The sequence below is a fragment of the Arachis hypogaea genome, chromosome 14, assembly GCF_003086295.3.
Source record: "Arachis hypogaea cultivar Tifrunner chromosome 14, arahy.Tifrunner.gnm2.J5K5, whole genome shotgun sequence".
Lineage (NCBI taxonomy): Eukaryota > Viridiplantae > Streptophyta > Magnoliopsida > Fabales > Fabaceae > Arachis > Arachis hypogaea.
Window position 1 is genome coordinate 136871888 of NC_092049.1, and position 20854 is coordinate 136892741.

General features: G+C 32.1%; 1 protein-coding gene across 2 annotated transcripts; it reads left to right on the forward strand.

The window, feature by feature from the left end:
- Positions 1-12457: 12457 nt before the first annotated feature.
- Positions 12458-19650, forward strand: LOC112743320 (wax ester synthase/diacylglycerol acyltransferase 11). Of its 2 annotated transcripts, XM_072215160.1 has the most exons (5): positions 12483-12730; positions 13180-13674; positions 16457-17026; positions 17598-17951; positions 18399-18711. In XM_072215160.1, the coding sequence occupies exons 2-5, from the start codon at positions 13609-13611 to the stop codon at positions 18486-18488; spliced, it is 1080 nt and encodes a 359-aa protein (XP_072071261.1). In that variant the 5' UTR covers positions 12483-12730; positions 13180-13608; the 3' UTR covers positions 18489-18711. The 2 variants fall into 2 exon arrangements, with proteins under 2 accessions (XP_029148191.1, XP_072071261.1); XM_029292358.2 differs by lacking the exon at positions 13180-13674 and having other exon boundaries at positions 12458-12730; positions 18399-19650.
- Positions 19651-20854: the final 1204 nt, after the last annotated feature.

Sequence of the window (20854 nt, forward strand, 5' to 3'; positions counted from 1 at the left end):
ATTTTTTCGTTTAGATCTATATTGTGATTATTATTATTATGTTTTTTTTTTTACTCTTAGTAGCTATGATTTATATAAAAAATTATTTTATTTTTGGTAAAATTTAAAAATACATTAATTTCATGTCAATAATATATTCGCTTTTTAAATAGTCATATACTCAAAATAACAATAGAATTGGTCCAAATGTAAGTAATAGATAAAACAATAATAACATTAGTGGGTATAAATTATTATTTTTCAAGAGCTTTCATTCATAATTAGTAAATTTTTAATTATTTCTAATAATAATATGTTACATATATCTATAATACAGTGTATTATGATTGATAATTATTCACTTACAAAATTTATACTATTAATTTAATATTTGAATTTTTTTTTATTATGGTACTATTTTAACGTACTCTAAATTTTTATTATGTATTTATAATTTTGATGAAAATTATTTTTAGAAGAAATATTAATCTTATTGCTTAATTTTTTTGGTCCAAATAATATTAAATCATTTTTATTAAAAGATTTAGATAATTCAACAAATATTATTTATATGTTAATAATCTGTTTTTTAGATATTCAAGAATTAGAATAAATCTAAATAATATACTAAATGATGATAAGATTAATTAGTTGTGTATATATATTCTATTAGTTTGTTAATCTTATCTTTTGAATTAATTTTTATTGAAAAAATATAAGGAACCAAGTCCCTAATTAGCCAAAAATTAAACAACTCAATTAATTAGGTATTTAGGGCAGTGGGCGAGCACGATTCATGGTTTCTGAATAATTTTGTTTTTTGGACTGGTGAATATTTTTATTAGAACTACGTTTATGTAACAAGTATGTTAGTGGGCTGGACATGGGCTTGAAAATAAATTAATCTAAGTTTGTAATACTAATAGAGAATGGATCCTTTCAATTTTTTTTAATAATCATTCATAAAATAATTAATCAGCATTAATCATATATAAAAAAAAAGGTGATGTATGAAACGATTGAATTTATTATTGAGCAATATACATGTCATTCAAGCATTTTGTGGTTGTATATATGGTCAGGTTTTGTTATTTAATTTTGGTGGTTAATAGTTGGCTAACAATTAATAGTGTGACTGCCATGGATGGGGCTGTAGTGATTTTTGAACCTAATACCATGTGTATATTATTGTTAAGGTGAATGCTATGGTTAATTCCCAATTGTCAATTGTATGTATGTCATCCTTTCAGCCATGAATTGAAAGGAAAAAATAAAGCATCCACAAAATAATTATTTTATTTTATTATTTAACTATATATATCAGCTCAACGCGCAACCCTAAACTTTTTGAGTTCTTGATTGTTGTGATAAGATTAAATTGAATGCCCATTAATGTGGACGGTTGATTTTTATTTTTAATATTGAATGAAGTTGAAAAGCAAACTTCATATGCCTATATATAGAAAAGCAATTCTAAGAATGTTACGGACAGAGTAATAATAAAAACAAAATATTTCCTCTCTCTATTTCTTACTATAAAGCACTTCTTTACTTTTCTCTTCGTATACTATTAATATAATATTAATATATTATCTTTATAGAAGTATAATAATATTAATAAATACTGATAATAGTATTTTTCTATTTATACTTTATTTTATTACCTCTTCCTTATTTATCTTATTTATTTATTTATTTCACAACACGTTATCAGCACGAGACTCTGATCAAATTTTTAGGAAGGCTCAGGTAATAAATTTTCATTATGTCGAAACTCTCTCAACTTGAATTCAATGCTCTTAATATATCTGGAAATAATTATTTATCATGGATACTAGATGCTAAAATCCATCTTGATTCAATGGATCTTGGAGATACCATTAAGGCTGAAAATAATACATCCCAGAAGGATATAGCCAAAGCCATAATTTTCCTTCGTCGTCATTTTGACGTATGATTGAAAAATGAATATCCCACGTTAATAGATCCTGCAGATCTGTGGAAAGACCTTGAAGAAAGGTACAATCATCAAATACTTCCTTAAGCCCGATATGTTAGAGAAAACTTTCTCGACCTTCCATGCCTCGAATATGCTCCTGCAGCAGTAGTATCGAGAAAAATGATTTAAAAAAATATTTTGAGTTAATTTCTTACCTTTTTTGTTGCTGAACGCAACAATGAGTTACTCTTAAAAAATTATGAAGCACGCCCAGTTGGCGCCGCCCCATTTTCTGAAGTAAATGCAGCAAATCATAACCCCAGAAGAGGTAAATGGCAAGGTTTTGATAATAAGAAAAATTATGGAAGGAAAAGAAATTATGTTCACAAGAAAGGATCTCACCAGAAATGAGATAAAAAAAGAAATAATGGACAAAGTAAATCAATTGAGGATAAATGCTTCCGTTGTGGTGGAAAGGGCCATTGGTCACGTACCTGTCGTACCCCAAGACACTTAATTGATCTTTATCAAGCATCCTTGAAAAAGAATGACAAAGGAAAGGAAACAAATTTTGTTTCAAATGATGAAAATTTCACCACTCATTATGATGTATCTAATTTCTTTGAGGATCTTGAAGGAAATATTGGCCATTTGATCAATGATGGAATAGTTTAATATGTGTGTTTATTAAGTATTCATGTGAATAATTTTTACTGTGCATGTACTTTTACTCATTTTATTATTATTATTATTTATTTTTGAAGAGAATGGTAAGGACATATTCTGAAGATATTTGCCTTGCGGATACTGCAAGTTCGCACACTATTCTTAAAAGTGATATATATTTTATTCATCTTGTGCCAAAAGAAGAGTATGTTAATACTATTATTGGCTCAGACAATGTGATAGAAGGCTCCGTAAGAACTATAATTTTATGCACTATTATCTACTAAGTCTCTGAGGAACTTGTTGAGCTTTAAAGATATTCGCCGAAATGGATATCATATTGAGACTATGAATGAGGGAAGTCATGAGTACTTATGTATCACAACTCATGATTCAAATAAAAAGGTTATATTAGAAAAGTTGTCCTCACTTTCATCTGGGTTATATTATACCAAGATTAGTGCAATTGAATCACATGCCACTGTAGAGGTTTACTAGCCCAAATGAATTCATAACTTGGCACGACCGATTGGGTCATCCGGGAACAACCATGATGAGGAGAATTATTGAAAACTCTCATGGACATTCACTAAAGAACTAGAAGATTCTTAAAACTAGTGAATTTTGTTGTGCTGCATGTTCTCAAGGAAAGTTAATTTTAAGGCCATCACCAGTAAAGGTTGGATTTGAGTCTCCTGATTTCCTAGAAAGGATTCAAGGTGATATATGTGGACCCATTCATCCACCATGTGGATCATTTAGATATTTTATGGTCCTAATAGATGCATCTTCGAGATGGTCACATGTGTGCTTATTATCTTCTCGCAACTTGGCGTTTGCGAGATTACTGGCTCAAATTATTCGATTAAAAGCACATTTTCCAGAAAATCCAATCAAAGCAATTCGTCTTGATAATGCTGGTGAATTTACTTTCCAAGTTTTTTATGCTTATTGTATGGCTAATGGAATAAGTGTTGAACATCCAGTAGCTTATGTTCACACACAAAATGGATTAGCAGAATCGCTTATTAAACGCCTCCAATTAATTGCTAGACCCTTACTTATGAGAACAAATCTCCCAACCTCAGTTTGAGGGCATGCTGTTTTACATGCCGCAACACTTATTCGTTTGAGGCCAGCGAGTTACCATCAGTTCTCTCCTATGCAATTAGCTTTTGGCCAGCAGCCAAATGTCTCACATTTAAGAATATCTAGGTGTGTGATATATGTTCCCATTGCACCACCTAATCTCACCAAAATGAGACCCCAAAAAAAATTAGGGATATATGTTGGATATGATTCTCCCTCTATAGTGAGGTATCTTGAGATACAAACTGGAGATATATTTAAAGCCTGGTTTGCGGATTGTCATTTTGATGAATCAAAATTTTCAACATTAGGGGGAGAGAATAAGTTTCCTGAAAAGGAACTTAATTGGAATGCATCATCGTTGATGTATTTAGATCCTCGATCAGGGCAATGTGAACTAGAAGTTCAAAAGATTATACATTTGCAAAGAATAGCAAATGAATTGCCTGATATATTTTCCGATACAAAGAGGATAACCAAGTCGTATATACCAGTGGAAAATGCCCCAATTCGAATTGATGTCCTAGTTGGACAAATTGCCACCGAAGCAAATACACGCCAAAAGCGTGGCAGGCCTGTCAGTTCCAAAGACAAAAATCCTCGAAAGCGAAAAGAGGTAAATACTATTCCTGTTGAAAAAGACATAGTAGAGACACCTGCAGTTGTCCAAAATTCTGATATAGTTTTAATGCTAGAAGAAATTCAGGTACCTGAAAATTGTGAAAATGACGAGATCTCGATAAATTATGTCATTACAGGAGAGAAATGGGACCAAAATAAGACAATTATCAATGAAATATTTGCATATAATGTGGCATTGAATATCATCCATGAAAGTAAGGATCTTGGGCCAAGATCAGTCAAAAAATGTCGACAAAGGAATGATTGGCCAAAATGGGAAGCAGCCATGAAGGTTGAATTAGACTCACTTGCAAAACGTGAAGTCTTTGGACCTGTAGTCCATATACCTGAAGATGTAAAACCTGTTGGATACCGATGGGTATTTGTGAGAAAACGAAATGAGAAAAATGAGGTTGTGCGCTACAAAGCCCGACTTGTGGCACATAGTTTTTCACAAAGGCCCAGTATAGATTATGAAGAAATGTATTCCCCTGTAGTGGATGCGATAACATTGCGTTATTTGGTCAGTTTATCTGCATATCATAAACTGCATATGCATTTAATGGATGTGGTAACAGCCTATTTATACGGCTCATTAGATCGGGATATCTATATGAAAGTCCCTGAAGGAATAAAGATATCTAAACCATCCAATGAATATTCGCAAGGGTTATACTCAGTTAAATTGCAAAAATCTTTATACGGTCTAAAGCAATCTGGACGAATGTGGCATAATCGTCTTACTGAGTATCTGGCCAAAAACGGATTTAAGAATGATGATATCTGTCCGTGTGTTTTCATAAAGAAATCTGCATCTGGATTCATTATAATTACTGTGTACGTTGATGATTTAAATATCATTGGAACTCCTGAAGAGATTCCAACAATTATAAAAACTCTAAAAGAAGAGTTTGAGATGAAAGATCTTTGAAAGATAAAATTTTGTCTCGGCCTGCAGATCGAGCATATAAAAATAGGATCTTTATTCATCAAACAACATACACATAAAAGATCTTGAAAAGATTTTATATGGATAAGTCACATCCCTTGAGTACCCCAATGTCTTTGGATGTGGAAAATGATCAATTCCGTCCTAAGGAAGAGAATGAAGATATCCTTGGTCCTGAAGTACCATATCTTAGTGCTATTGGCGCACTAATGTATCTTGCTAATAATACACGACTTGATATATCATTTGCTGTAAATTTACTAGCAAGATATAGTTCCTCTCCAACCAGAAAACATTGGAGTGGAATCAAACAGATCTTTTGATATCTTCATGGAACGGTTGATATGAGATTGTTTTATCCCTATGGATCCAAGTCACAATTAGTTGGCTATGCAGATGTTGGATATTTGTCTGATCCACATAAAGGGAGATCTCAAACAGGATACCTATTCACATATGGTGGTACAGATATATCATGGAGGTCCACGAAATAGACGATTGCAGCAACATCCTCTAATCATATTGAAATACTAGCGATACATGAAGCTAGTCGCGAGTGTTTTTGGCTGAGGAGTTTGATCCAATATATTCTTTCATCATGTGGACTGATTGATCATAAGATAGCTGCAACTGTCCTATTTAAAGATAATACAGCATGCATTGCTCAACTTAAAGGCAGATACATCAAAGGTGATAGAACAAAGCATATTTCTCCCAAATTCTTCTTCACTCATGATCTTCAAAATCAAGGGACAATTGATATCCAACAGATCCACTCAAGTGACAATCTGGCAGATTTATTTACAAAGTCACTCCCAAAATCCTCCTTTGAAAAATTGGTAAATCAGATTGGGATGCGCCGATTTCGAGATATTAAATGATGTCGACAAGAGGGGGAGACTGTACTCTTTTTTCCTTAGTCAGGTTTTTTCCCATTGGATTTTTCTTGACAAGGTTCTTAATGAGGCAGTCCCTATCACAAAGGATATTGTACTCTTTTTCCTTCACTAAGATTTTTCTCACTGAGTTTTCCTTTAGTAAAGTTTTAATAAGGCAATAATCCTAAATGGGCATTCAAGGGGGAATGTTGTGATAAGATTAAATTGAATGCCCATTAATGTGGGCAGTTAATTTTTATTTTCAATACTGAATGAAGTTGAAAAATAAACTTCATATGCCTATATATAAAGAAGCAATCCTAAGAATGTTACGGACACAGCAATAATAAAAACAAAATATTCCCTCTCTCTATTTCTTACTATAAAGCACTTCTTTAATTTTCTCTTCATATACTATTAATATAATATTAATATATTATCTTTATAGAAGTATAATAATATTGATAAATATTAATAATAGTATTTTATTATTTATACTTTATTTTATTACCTCTTCCTTATTTATCTTATTTATTTATTTATTTCACAACATTGATTTCCATATATTCCAAACGTTGGTAAAGGAATGTGTATGAAAGCGAGTATTTTGATTTTGACAAAGACTGCTACATGTTTTGAACAAATTAAGAACTGGCGATAATGTAAATAATAATAGAAGAAAAAATATTATATATATATATACCTAAAAATCAGTTATTAAATTAATTATTATATATTTATATATAAATATATATTATTAATTTTTTAAATATATATTTTATATTTTAATATATATTTATACAAGTAATTAATTTAATAATTTTTTTACACTTAATATAATTGATAGAATAAGTATAAAGAATTAATTTTTAATTAGTTAATACTAAAATTTTATTTTTAAATTTTTTAAAATTTAAAATTTAAAATTAAAATTAAAATTAAAATTTTAAATTTTATAAAAATTAACAAATATTAACTGAAAAGAGTTGCATATCTTTATAACTAAACTACTACTACTACTACTACTACTACTAATAATAATAATAATAATAATAATAATAATAATAATAATAATAATAATAATAGTTTATCCTGTGTTTTAAAAATATATTTTAAAAATATAATAATCAAAATATTTTAAATTTTTTATGTATTTAATATATTAAAAATATAAAATACTATTTCTAATAATTTTAATAAAATATTTGTTATAATAGTTTTAATGTCTATTTTTAGAACATATTTTAATAACTGAAAAAATATTATATGGAATGAAGAAGAATAAAACGTAATATTTTTTTAAAATAAAAATACATAATAAAAAAGTTTTTATAAAAAACAATACAAAAATTAAAATTTTAATATATTTATTATGTATTTATTAAAATAAATTATTTAAAATTTTTTATTATTAATGATCTTTTTATTTATTAAGTAAAAAAAAAAGTCAAAACTCATAAGAGAGAAAATCATAAAAATGCACAGATCGAGGCTGAAATTCGCCGACAGTTTAATTGCGTACTATTTGCCGGTTTGAAAAATGCACGTAACCCAAATTGCATTAAAGGCTTTTTGCACAACAACTTGATAACGTCTGAACTACTTTTTAAAATTTATAATATAAAAACAGGTTTAACCATATCACATTTATCTCAATATCAAAATGTAATAAATAATAAAAAAATCTAAGATTTTTATTAAAATTTAATCAGTACTTAACTAATAAAAAAATAAGTAATTTTATATTATTAAATATAATTTTACGCTATTAAAAATACTAATAATAACTACAAATCATAAAATTGATTGTTACTGGCACTCCTCATAAATAATAGGACATTGATTTAATTGAGGAAAGGTTGTCATTATTGAAATGCGCATATGAAATAGTTTCTATACCTAAAATAAAGTCTTGTACAAATATAATTGTTGTATTGAAAAAAATAGCTATTATTGAAATGCGCATATGAAATAGTGTTTCTATACCATACAAATATAATTGTTGTATTGGAAAAAATAGCCATTATTGAAATGCAATAGTGTTTCTATACCTAAAATAAAGTTTCATACAAATATAATTGTTGTATTGGAAAAAAAAAGGAAAGGAAAGCATATATATTTAACAATTTTGAGTATATTATTATTAATAAACTAAAAAATTTATATCAAAGCTTGCTATTTTCTACTATTGTTATTGAAACTCTTTAAAAATAAAAATAAAAATAAAAATCCCCATGGTTTTTATTTTTTCACAGAGGCTTGAGTAGTGTTGAACAGTAAAACCTTTCTTGTAACTAAATCCTAAGTTAATATCCTAAAATCCGGTCTCAGCACTCCATGTGTCATAACTCCCGCTCATGTTGAATGAATGCATTCTCCTTTTCAACGCCCATGTTCATTAATTCATCCAACCAATTCATCCTCAAAGTCCTCTTCCGCCTTTGCACGGTGCCTCTCTTTGTTGACTTTGGCGTACTCCCTTTTGTCTTCGCCTTCACCTCTCTCTGCTCCACGGACGTAAATCTCTTTGTTTTTTGCTGCTTCTCCGCATCGTTCCCTCTCTTCTGCCATCTCTGAGGTCCATGCCATGTCTCTTTCTATCTATTCTGATTTCTTGGTAACACAGAACAATACCTCCTTCTCCAAAAATTTATTCTTTTTCGGATACAACAAAAACAACACAAGCATTCTCCCAGCTTTTCTCATTCCTCCATTCCATTCAAAATGGTAACTTTAATTGCTCTTTGATTCTTCGAAAACCAAAAGTTTATGGTTTTGTTTTTTATCTTTTTCGATTGAAATGTGAAAACTTTCTGTCTTCATTTGCGCTTGGATTGTTACAAGTGATTCTGATTTTTCCCTTTCTTCTATGATGGGTTTTCTCTATTTTGTGTTTTAGAAAAAGGATCCAATTTTTTTGGGTTTTTTTTTCTATTCATGTGAAGGTTCCTTTAGAGCTGCGAAGTTTAAGGTATGCCCTCTCGTTTTGAAATTGTGATTGAAGTATATAGACAGACATGTTTCAGCCCCTATCAAATATACATAAGAAACTTGACTTTTTCTTATAATTTTGTAGATAATATTTTTCTTAAATAAAATATTATATACATTTTCCTTCGTACTACTTTTCTCATTTATATTTTCTATCACTGATGCTGGTCACTTCTTGGTAATTTTGCAGGGCTACAATAGAAACTGGCCATAATTTTTTTTTTTTTGTATTTAGAAGCAGGAAACTCATCTTCTTTATTACCAATATGTCTAATCATTAGGCGCTGGTCACTTCTTCTCCGCATCATTTTTCTTTGTATGTAGGAGCAAGTTACTTATTTTTATTATTTTAAGTTTCTTCATTATTGCAGGGGTTACACTCGAAATTGTCCATTTTTCCTTTTAATATAGAAGCAAGGTTGATCTCACTTTGAGTTTTACATTCATACTTTGAATTTTCCTAATCTAAAGGGATATTAAATGTTCAAATGTATTGGTGGATGCACATGGATTTGTCAACCTTGCTGATTTTGAACTGACAAAGGTAAATATCTTGCTCAATTTATACATCAATGTAGAATCGTTTGTTAGTTTCTCTGATATTTCAATTTTAGCTATCGATATCTAAATACTGCTCAACTGATTAACATTTTAATTTTCTTATATTGCTTTTTTATTTCAGTCAACCAAATTGAATGATACATTAAATTATGCAAGGGGATTTGTTTTGCTGCCTTGCTTTCATATGCTTTGGGTTCTTTTCATTAGGTGTTTTTGCTATTTGAAGCTCTGCTACTTTAGTTTTATATGTTGTTATCACAGTATTATGTTGTTGTTATTGGTGATTACATGTGATGTCTAATGCTTTTCTTTGTGTCGTGCAAGAAGGTCAGGGTGTTGTCCCAAAGGTTGCACCATGAGGTCGCTGTTTTGAAATTGAAGAAAGGGGGTATTAACTGGCTCGGTTAATTTTTAACCTATGTTGCTGTTGGGTTTGGTGACTGATGAAGCTTGGTATGAAGAACTTTCTTCATTCACTTTCTCTATAGGTTAATTAATTATTATTTACATTGTTTATTGTTCTGGAGTTTCATAGTTGCAATGGCAAGAAATAGCCATTTTATTTAGAGCTTACAAGGTGCCAGATTTACATATCCGTGTCATGCATTATATCCTTCAATAATTGTTTGCTTGCAATATATTTTCTAAGTCGACTCACAAAACATTTGCATCAAACCTTTATCGGAAAAAGGTACTCTTCAACTATCTTTTCAACAAATAATTATGACTTTCTTGATTTAGTTTGTAGTATTCTTCCATTTTGTTTCAAAATATATTTCAACAATCAGTTCTGGTTTTCTGTTTGAAATAACAAGTTGAAAGAATTGATCATTTGATAGGAGACAATAAAACAGGTTGCTTTTCTGTTGGGTAAGTATTGTTAAGTAATAAGTGTGAAGGATAGTTAGTCTTATATTAAATGAAAGAATCCCGCTAGGGAGCCAATGGAGTGTCTGTACTAAACATCTGATATCCTATTGAATCAAACGTCTCTAAACCCCATTGTACACATTGTGCATATACTCCATTGGCTCCCTATACTTCCTCTAAATGAAATAATGTGTGAGAGTTTATGAAATGAGAAATTTATCTATTTAGTGCGTTAAGCTTTTTAAGTTGGTGTGGTATATTCTGTCACTTGATTCTTATACAAGTGATTGACTATTTTTTTCTTTTGTTGGTATTGTAACATGATTGCTAAAATATTACTCTTTTATATATTTTTATTTTTTTGATACAAACAATAAATGTACTGTTTTGCCTCTCTCATAATCTTTGTCATGAGATGGATAAATTTTTTTTATTTGTTTTAATTTAAACCTTTTCTCTGTGGCCATAGGAAAACAATTTGGTGACATTGATTATTGGAGTAAACCATGTTCTTCGTGCTTTTGATCTATATTTATATACAAAACGAGTATCATTGCACCAAAATAAGTTTCAATACTTTCAAAGTAAACTCTAAGTTTGTGAAATTTAAGGATTTGAGAATGCACTGAAAGATGAAGCTGCAATTTTGATCAGCAAGGCACTGGAAGAGAGTCATGGCACTTGAAGTTGATTTCAGCACAAATTCAATTACTAGGTCCAGAATTCGAGCTTTGGCTGAAGTTGTTGTGCAAAAACCTAGATTTAAGTTGCTAAACATTAATGCTAACTTCATATTTGACGAAGGGATAGAAAACTTGAAGGATATATTTAAAAATTCACCTGATATGTTGGATATGTACTTTAGATGAGATCTTGAAGGAGAAGACATTCATGAGGATTCTTAAGAAAATGCTAACCCCAATGAACTGGAATCAAAACTCAAGGGCCTTGATATTTAGGAAGATTTATAGGACATAGGCATCCATCTTTTATATTAAATTAATTTGTAGTCATCATCTATTGTATTTTAGAATTCTGAATTCCATATTTTCATGTCTCAACATTTTTAAAGCTTACCAGTTATATCCATATGTCTGGCAAGACAAGAAATGGTATTAACTTTATAATCTTTTGAGCTCAATTATGTTTTTTTGTGGTTGTTTTTTATCTTTAATTGGTTGATTTATTCTCTTCCTGTTGTCATGATCATCTTTAATTCTTTATTATTAATAAAATTCTAATTCATTTTTCTCTTATTTTTATGCGTCATATGAGTTAAAATGCCAGCTGAAACTGAATAATTTTTTTGAATATAAATTTAAGTTGTAGATGTCAATTTTTATGGAATAATGAGTTTTATGGAGTAATTATTTGAGTTTTAGACTAATATTTTACAGGTCAATGCTGACTATGTGTATAAAGTGAAGATATAAGTAAAAAATAAATAATTGCTCACAAATAGAATGATATAAAATTTATTATAATAAAAAGTCAAATTTTGTTGTCATTATTTGACTAAGTATATACTTAATATGTATTATTATAAATTTGATTAAAATTTTGTCATATTTGCTTGAAAAATCATGAAATCTGTAATACCCTTAATATGTAAAACAATATTTTTATATTGTATATAATATCCTTAATAAATAATGTTATATAGCTATAGTTATTATGATTTAACATTTTCGTGCTTGGCACGGACAATTACGCTAGTTGGCACCTAAATTTATGGTGACTTTAGTTGATATGTGACGCTTAGAAAAACGACCAGCAATTCAATTTTTAATACTTAAATAATAACCGCCTTGCTGTCACAAAGTAATTGAGCCACGTGTCTTTCTTTTTTTGACTTATCCTCACCTTACTTTAATTGTTTCCTCATATACATCCTCACCTTATCCTATATATAGTAGTTGCATTTCCTCTGAAACTCATCATGTCCCAATTAAGTGGTTTTAATTTGGAATAGCAAATATAATTATTGTTATGGAATATCATGAAATAATAGAGGAGGGAGTAGAGCCAGTTAGTCCTGTGGGACAATATTTCAACAGCTCAGCACTATGCATATACATTATTGGTGTTATAGAATTTGAAGTTCCAATTCATGGTTTGCTAATGCAGGCTATGTCTCTTCTCAAACATGTTTTTCTTCCCATCAATCCACGCTTCTCCTCCATCATGGTAAGAAAGAAACACATTATTGCTAGCACTTTAGTTTTTGTTTGAATTTTTAAATTTTAAAAAATATTATTCATATATCATAATATCAAGTCTTTTTCACTAGTTCGATTTCTATTGGACTTTTTTTTTCTAATAAAAATAAATTTATGAAAAAGGTTGACCAAAATATTCTTATTTTATTTTATTTCCAAAATGTTGATAATTTTTTGTTGACTCTCTATATAGTAGTGTATATATATTAGGAAATTTTTCAAAATATTTATAAAACATTAATATTTCAGTAATGAGTTTGTTTCAATTAATATTATATATATTTTATAACTGAGACTAACAATTTAGCTATTGTTATTTTAATTTTAAAATTCTTCTTAATTAATTTGTTTGTTTATATTGTTATCATTGAGAAAACTTGCTAATTTGCGACGATTTTTGACCTTCATTACATGTAGGGCAATTTACGCTAGTAAATCGTTTGGCCTCCAATATTACGCAAATACATTGTTTCCAAATTCAATACGCAAATGCATTGTTTCACTATTTTATGTAAATCGCTACTGACAGTAGCGGTTTACAGATGTGCATAAACCGCTACAACCAGCCGCGGTTTATGTGTGTGAGTGTAAACCGCTGCTGCCAGCAGCGGTTTACGTGTGTGTGTGAGTGTAAACCGCTACTGGCAGTAGCGGTTTACGTGTGTGTGTGTGTGAGTGTAAATCGCTACTGGCAGTAGCGGTTTACGTGTGCTGTTTTGCCTATATAAACCGTGGTTGTAGCCGCGGATTATGCATTTAGATGGTTTGTAGAGTTTTTTAGAGAGAGGTCAGAGCAAGTTGTGAGCGGGTCCGAGGTATCTCAGCGGCAACTTCTAGCGAGTTATCATGGCAGGCAGGACCCTGTACCAACTAAACGGTGTTGCACATATTGCCGGTTCTATTGGGAACGAGGTTAGTTAACATTTATTTTTTTCTAGGCTTTGCATATGTTAGTCAGAAAATGGTAGGTTAGGTAGACGAATTAGAATTTATAGAATATTCCCTCTAGTTTGAAATTAGGCTTCGCATGCTAGGATGTTAGTTCACTGGTTTTGGTTTAGTATTTTGAGTTTTTCTTGTTAAGTTATAAAAATGACTAGTTAGTTGAATTTCAGATCCCTTCAATGAATGTTATGCTACATGGTGTTGGTTTAGTTTAGGAAAAGGGATAGTTGACGTTAGTGAATTATTTTAGTTTGGTTAGGGTATTTGTATGAAATGAAGTTTTAAATTTTAATGCTTTATAATATTTTAACATCTCTGGCTGTTATTTATTAAAGTATCTGTGTTGTTATTTTTCCTATCGTGAGTAGGGTTTTTCTTTTTTTTTTTTATATAGGAGAATTTGTTGATGGTTTAATATATTTGTATCCGGTTAGTTATGGGAAATTTTTTAAGGATAGGGGAATTTAATTGAACTCTGTATATCTTTGTTGTTATGTGCAGCCCACTAGGTGTATATACAGTGTGAGACGGCAACAGAATATGCCCTTACATGAAAGGATCATCCCGTATTTAGAGAGGGCTGGATTGTACCATTTGGCCAGGCTAAACAGCTAATGATTCTGGTTGGATGAGCCACTGGTTAGTGCGTTCGGTACCAGCCACCTCCTCGCATCCTGTCCCTTGAAAGTGAGGGCAAAATTTGCAGCAACATGCCGAATACAAAATACTCGATAAGCATGTGGAGGTTGCCAACCACTATCGGCAGACTCTAGTGCAGCCTTGATGCCGTTGTGTCTATCGGATATCACGAGAATACCTTCCTGTGGAGTGACATGCCTTCTAAGATTGGAAAGAAAGTAAGACCAAGACTCTGCATTCTCCCCCTCCACGAGTGCAAAGGCAACAGGCAAAATATTCGAGTTACCATCCTGAGCGATCGCCAACAACAACGTCCCGCCATACTTGCCATAGAGGTGTGTTCCATCGATGCTTACGAGCGGCTTACAGTGGCGGAATGCCTCAATACACGGGGGAAATGTCCAAAACATCCGATGAAAGTAGACTCTATCTTCATCAACTTGGTCACCCACCCTAACCGGGGACGTCTTTAGTAGAGCAACGGAACCTTCCATCGTGCATGTGACCCCAAGGATCCACCGAGGCAGATCAGCATATGACTCCTTCCAATCGCCATATATTTGCGATACTGCCTTCTGCTTCGCCAACCACACCTTCCGATAACTAGGCCGGAATCCATAAGTCGCCTCCGTTGCCTCTTGCAACACCTTGATCGACACCGACGCATCAGCTCGAACCAACGGATAGATTCTCGCACAGATGACATGGTAATCAAGTTGCTTGTGGTAGCTTGATATCGATGTGGCCATACACGTGTGCGGACCGTTGTACCTCCTAACTTCCCATGTGCTCTTCCTTTTCCGCATGACTATCCAAATCAACCACGTGCACCTGTTACCAAACTCCTTGCATCTCCCTTGGTATTTCAGATTATCGGACTCCATCACCTTATACTCAACTCCACGCCGAATACTGTAATCTTTTACACTCAACACGGCTTCCTCTTTACTCTGGAAAGATTGGCCAATCTGAAATTCAGTCATAGGTGTCCCATCATGCATCCCCTGCCCATCGAATGTTGCATCTACATTCTGCTGTTGGCTGACGGCTTCCAAGTTCAAAGAGGAGAGGTGGGGAGGGTACTCTTGTGTTGCAGAACCGGAACCTCCATGGGCTGAACGTCCACCTCTTGGAATATCATCATCACTATCCCCACCAATATCGACAGGCTCCTCATCCGAATCATCATCAAACAGTGCATTCTCAACTCGATCCGGTCCGGCATCGCATTCAAACTCAGGAACAACAGGACTAATATATGCATGAACAGCCCCAGCATGTTCGGGCTCCGCATTCGGGACTGCCACTGCTACCACAGGCAGCGATATTGATGCACCACCAGCTGGGGTCGACTGAGGATTAGGTGCCGATACCCCAGAGCTATCCATACCATCTTCCAACTTCGCAAGCAGTTCAGTTACCCTCACCTCCGGAAAACTACGCTTGCAGTGAAACAAGACCTGCAAGTCTTCATCCGACCCGATGACGAAGGTCTCATATCTCACACCAGTTGAGACAACGTCAATGGAAATCTTGTAAAATAATTTTTTTACCCACTTCGTCCCACACGTACCGAGCTTCCGTAATATGCTTTGCTTAATCTCTGCCAACGTATTCGACGATCGGATAAAAACACTAAGTGGTTCTCTATCTGTGAATTTTACACCATGCCTTTTACTCTTTTGAATTTTTCCAGAGCAGTGAACCAGAGTCACAAAACTATCCTCCCCCTCCATTTGTGAATAACACTCTACCTCTACACATTTGGCCCCTCTATGGTTTATATAGGCAGCCCCGCTCAGCCCATCACACGTAAACCGCTACTGCCAGTAGCGGTTTACACTCACACACACAGCAGCGGTTTACACTCACACACTCACACACATAAACCGCGGCTGGTTGTAGCGGTTTATGCACACCTGTAAACCGCTACTGCCAGTAGCAGTTTACATAAAATAGTGAAACAATGCATTTGCGTATTGAATTTGGAAACAATGTATTTGCGTAATATTGGAGGCCAAACGATTTACTAGCGTAAATTGTGACAGTATCTTTTTTTTTTTTTTTTTATCAAGTTTTAACATTGACACATATCTTATATATGGTTAAGGTGCAAGACAAAAAAGGAGAGAAAAGATGGAAGAAAGTTGATGTAAACTTGAAAGAACATGTGAGAACCCCAATATTCCCAGAAACACTAGAATCAAACGACACGTGGTTTCAAGATTACTTATCAAGAATATCAATGGAGGAATTAGCACAAAGCAAGCCCTTATGGGAAGTTCACATAGTAAATAGCCCTACAAGTGATGCACATGGGAGTGTGATATTCAAGCTTCACCATGCACTTGGAGATGGCTACTCTCTAATGGGTGCACTTCTATCATGTCTTCAAAGAGCTGATGACCCTTCTCTTCCTTTGTCTTTTCCAACTCTCAAGCCTTCAAAGCAAGAATCTAAGTCCACCAAGGGAATTTGTTCAAGCTTTTCTTGGTTGGTGTCTTCGGCATTTTACACCGTGGCAGATTTTGGATGGAGCATGTTGAAGAGTAGCATCATTAATGATGAAAAGACACCAATTAGATCTGGGAATGTTGGGGTTGAGTTTCAACCGATTTCTATATCAACCATGGCTTTCTCTATCAATCAAGTCTCGGATATCAAGTCTAGGCTTGGAGTGGTAAGACCATTATTACAATTGTTTATTAACTAGATTAATTTAACTAATTTAATTAATTACTTTAAAAATCACGCCTTCAATTAATGATAAAAAAAATAATGATGAATACATTGGCACTATATATGACACAAGATAAGAATAACTTAAGATCAGATTTTAAAAGCATTATTAAAAAAAATAAATATTTTATTAAAAATTATTAAAAAATAAACACTTTTTACTCGATTGAGATTGAATAAGTTTAATTCAATTTTTAAAAGTTAATTTATAAAATAAGAGATGTCTCACACTTATAAACTATGTGAAGATCTTATTTTTAAAAGATACAAATTTATATTACATATTCTTCATGTCTAAAAATAGTCATCAGAAACATGAACGTATAACTCAATAATATTTGTTTGATTCTGATTTTGTCATAATACATTTTTTCTTAAATATTTGACTAACAAGAGAAAGTAAATTAATAATTATATTTTTAATAAAATACATAAAAAAATTTATTATTATATTATTATATCATTAGTGATCCATTTTGGTTGTTTAATATATGTTTGTATACAAAGTGCAGACAATAAACGATGTAGTAACTGGAATAGTGTTCTATGGGACAAGATTGTATATGGAAGAAATGAACTCCAAATCAAAGACAGCAGAATCCACTGCATTGGTGTTACTGAATACAAGAAACATTGAAGGATACCAATCAATCAATGATATGCTCAACACCAAAGCCAAGGGTCCTTGGGGCAACAAAATTTCCTTCTTGCATGTTCCTATTCCCAAATTAAAACAAAGTAGAACCTCTAATCCTTTAGAGTTTATTTGGGAAGCACATAACATAATCAAGAGAAAGAAACAATCTTTAGCTGTTCCTCTTACCGGCACACTATTGGAAATGGAGGGTAAATTCAGAGGCCAAGAGGTAATTTGCTACATTATTATATATTTGGCTAATTAAACTAATTAATTTTGATCATGACGATAAGTTTTCTGTTATATCATTACTTCATTAGTTTTATGGTGATTATTTTTGTTTATCCTGTTGGAAAAGATTTTGTCACTTTTTACTCCAAATATATATACACTATTAAAAAAAAATTATTCAGTAACTTCAAAAATATTTAGAATGTTAGTACTACTAATTAACCTTTAAAAATTATTAAACACTTAATGTTATTATATATTAATAAGTTGTTTTGAGAATGAATATGTGTATATATTTACTAATATTGATGATAACAATATTGATGAGTTTGGAAAACTCTAAATTAATATTAGTGATGACTAAGTATTATTAATTTGATTAGTTGCAAAATTATTAATTTGATTTTGGTTCACATGTGTTAATTAAAATAATTTTGCTGTGCAGGTTTTGATGTTGGGCCGAACAGAAAAGAAAAATGGTTGCAAGTCCAATTGTATTAAAAATACATTCAGCATTGTTACAAAATTATTTTGATCCTTGTGGCTGAATTGTTGTTATGTTATTTGGGCCAGAATTTGTGATACAAGCCCAATTGAAATTCTTGCTCAAAAACCATTAAAGTTGGTCCGAAATGAAGAAAAGAGAGAAAGCAAAGGTTTCTTGCTTCCAACGGATCTCTCTCATGTGATGGATTCCAAATTTAATTCAATTATCATTAACTTGCATTGAAAACCATGAGAGAAAAATTAGCATCTGATTTGATTGTGATCATCAATGCTACACGTTACCTAAAGCAAAAAGGGAAGAAAATTAATTTAGTTTAATTCAATTATTCAAATCCATTGAATGCTTTTCTTTCTTCTCTTTCTTCTCTCTCTACTCTCTCTTCTCTTTCGGTCACTTCACAGAGAAAGCATGAAAGCTATGACAAGCTACCGTAGAAAAGAAGAAGCAAGTAACAAGACCATTGTAATGATGGCAAGAAAAAGAAAACAAAAAGTATGTTGTGCCTGAGATCTTCACCAAAATAAGGTAAGATTTGGTGAAGTAAGCTCATGCTCTCCATACCAAAAATGAAAGAAGAAGATTTCGGTCAGAGGAAGAAGATCTCAGAGACATGGCTCGTCTCTGCTTTTGTGTTCACTCATCACAGAAGATAGCTAGAGAGGCTACGTGAAGGAGGAAGCAAAAGTGGAGCAGGAGGAGCTGTCATGCATCAAGAAGCATCAAGGGCTATGAGTCCTTCTTGGAGTGCAAGTCAAGAGGGATTGTTTGGATTGATGAAGTTTGGTGTAAAGGGAAGATACAGAGGTAATTGCATGTTGGTTATAGCATTCGATTATCTCTCCTCTCTCTCTGGCCGAACCAGTTTTGCATGAAGAAGAAGAAGTTTAGCTTGGTTCATTGGTTTCAACCGTGGAGGCTTCTCCCTCTATAAATAGGAGAGAATAGCCAGGGCTTGAAGTAAGGAGCAAGAAGTGAGAGTGCAAGGCACAGAGTTCTCATAGCTACCTAAGCTAACAGAAGTTCTTCTCCTTCAATGTTCTTAATTTTGTAATTTTCTGTTTAATTTTGTCTGTCTTGAATCTCGTGGAAAAAGACAAACAGTGAAGTTTGTAAGATAAAGCCATAGAGCGGAAAAAGGCAAAGTGCACAAAATTAAAAGAAAAAGTCATAGATGTCCTAGAGGTCCTTTGTACATCTGTGTTGTGTTTCATGATTCTGTGGGAATCCCCTTACAAGTTGCGTTAGCACTTAGCAGTTAAAAGCTTGGTGGGTTACCAAGTCAAGTTCAGTTTTGAGTTAGATTCTGGACTTGTCCCAAATAGGAAGGGTAGTTCCTAAGGAGAATTGGTGTATGTAATCAAAGATGATTATAGTGAAATTTCATCATTGTTGTGATGGAGACTGGATGTAGGCTGTATTGTACTTAGCAGCTGAACCAGGATATATCTTGGTGTACTTCTCTCTCTCTTCTACTCCATTTCTAATTCTGCTACATAGGAGACAAAACTGAAAAATATCTCCTGACTGGTCACGAGACAAAATAAAAAATCTCCTGACTAGGCACGAAACAAAAACAAGAAATATCCCTCAAGTATTCTGAAGGACAGCAAGTGTTATTAAGTGAAAAAGGGACTAAGATTCAACCCTCCATTCTCTTAGCCACTGATAAACCATCAAATATTTAAAAGTTTTTATTCTTCTAATATATTTAATGCATAGATATTTATAAACCCTTTATTAAACTTTTTATGATAATATTGTTAAAAGAACATTTTTATTAGTAAGACCCTGAAATTTTAAATAAAAAGTAACCTAGCTTTAAAAATGGAGATATAGTTTATCTCATCACAATATCTAATAATGAGCTTGTCTAATATACCAAATATGGATTCATGGACAATATCAAATTTAAAGTATAAGTTACCTAAATCTTAATATTAGGATAATTATCTGCACATTTAATAAATTGAACATCTGATATATCTATTGTTCACATTATTTAGTATTTTTATTGTCTACTTATACTTTTTTTAAATCTTAATATTAAAGTATTCTCTAATATAATATGATTTATTGGTTGGTCAAAGTTGTTGTATGGAGTAGAGTAACTAATTAAAAACGTTCAAGGAATCATGGGACATACGTACACAAAAAAAGTATAAACCTTATTAATGTTGTGATAAGAATGGGACGTGGATGCCCATTCCCATGCAGTACTCACATTCTCAAAGAAGGAAAATAATTAATGAATGTTGAAATTGATTCCCTTCATACATGTATAAATAGAGGCCTTTGTCTCCGAGAAAAGTAAGCAAATAATAAAACAAAAGCAAATGCAATTCTCTCTCTCTCTTTACTTTTAATACTTCTTTTTATCTTTATATATATATATA

Coding starts and splice junctions, on each gene's coding strand:
- LOC112743320 (XM_029292358.2), top strand. CDS start 12,533: ATGGAATATCATGAAATAATAGAGGAGGGAGTAGAGCCAGTTAGTCCT. Junction 12,731..16,456: donor CACGCTTCTCCTCCATCATG/GTAAGAAAGAAA, acceptor TATATGGTTAAG/GTGCAAGACAAAAAAGGAGA. Junction 17,952..18,398: donor GTAAATTCAGAGGCCAAGAG/GTAATTTGCTAC, acceptor TTTGCTGTGCAG/GTTTTGATGTTGGGCCGAAC.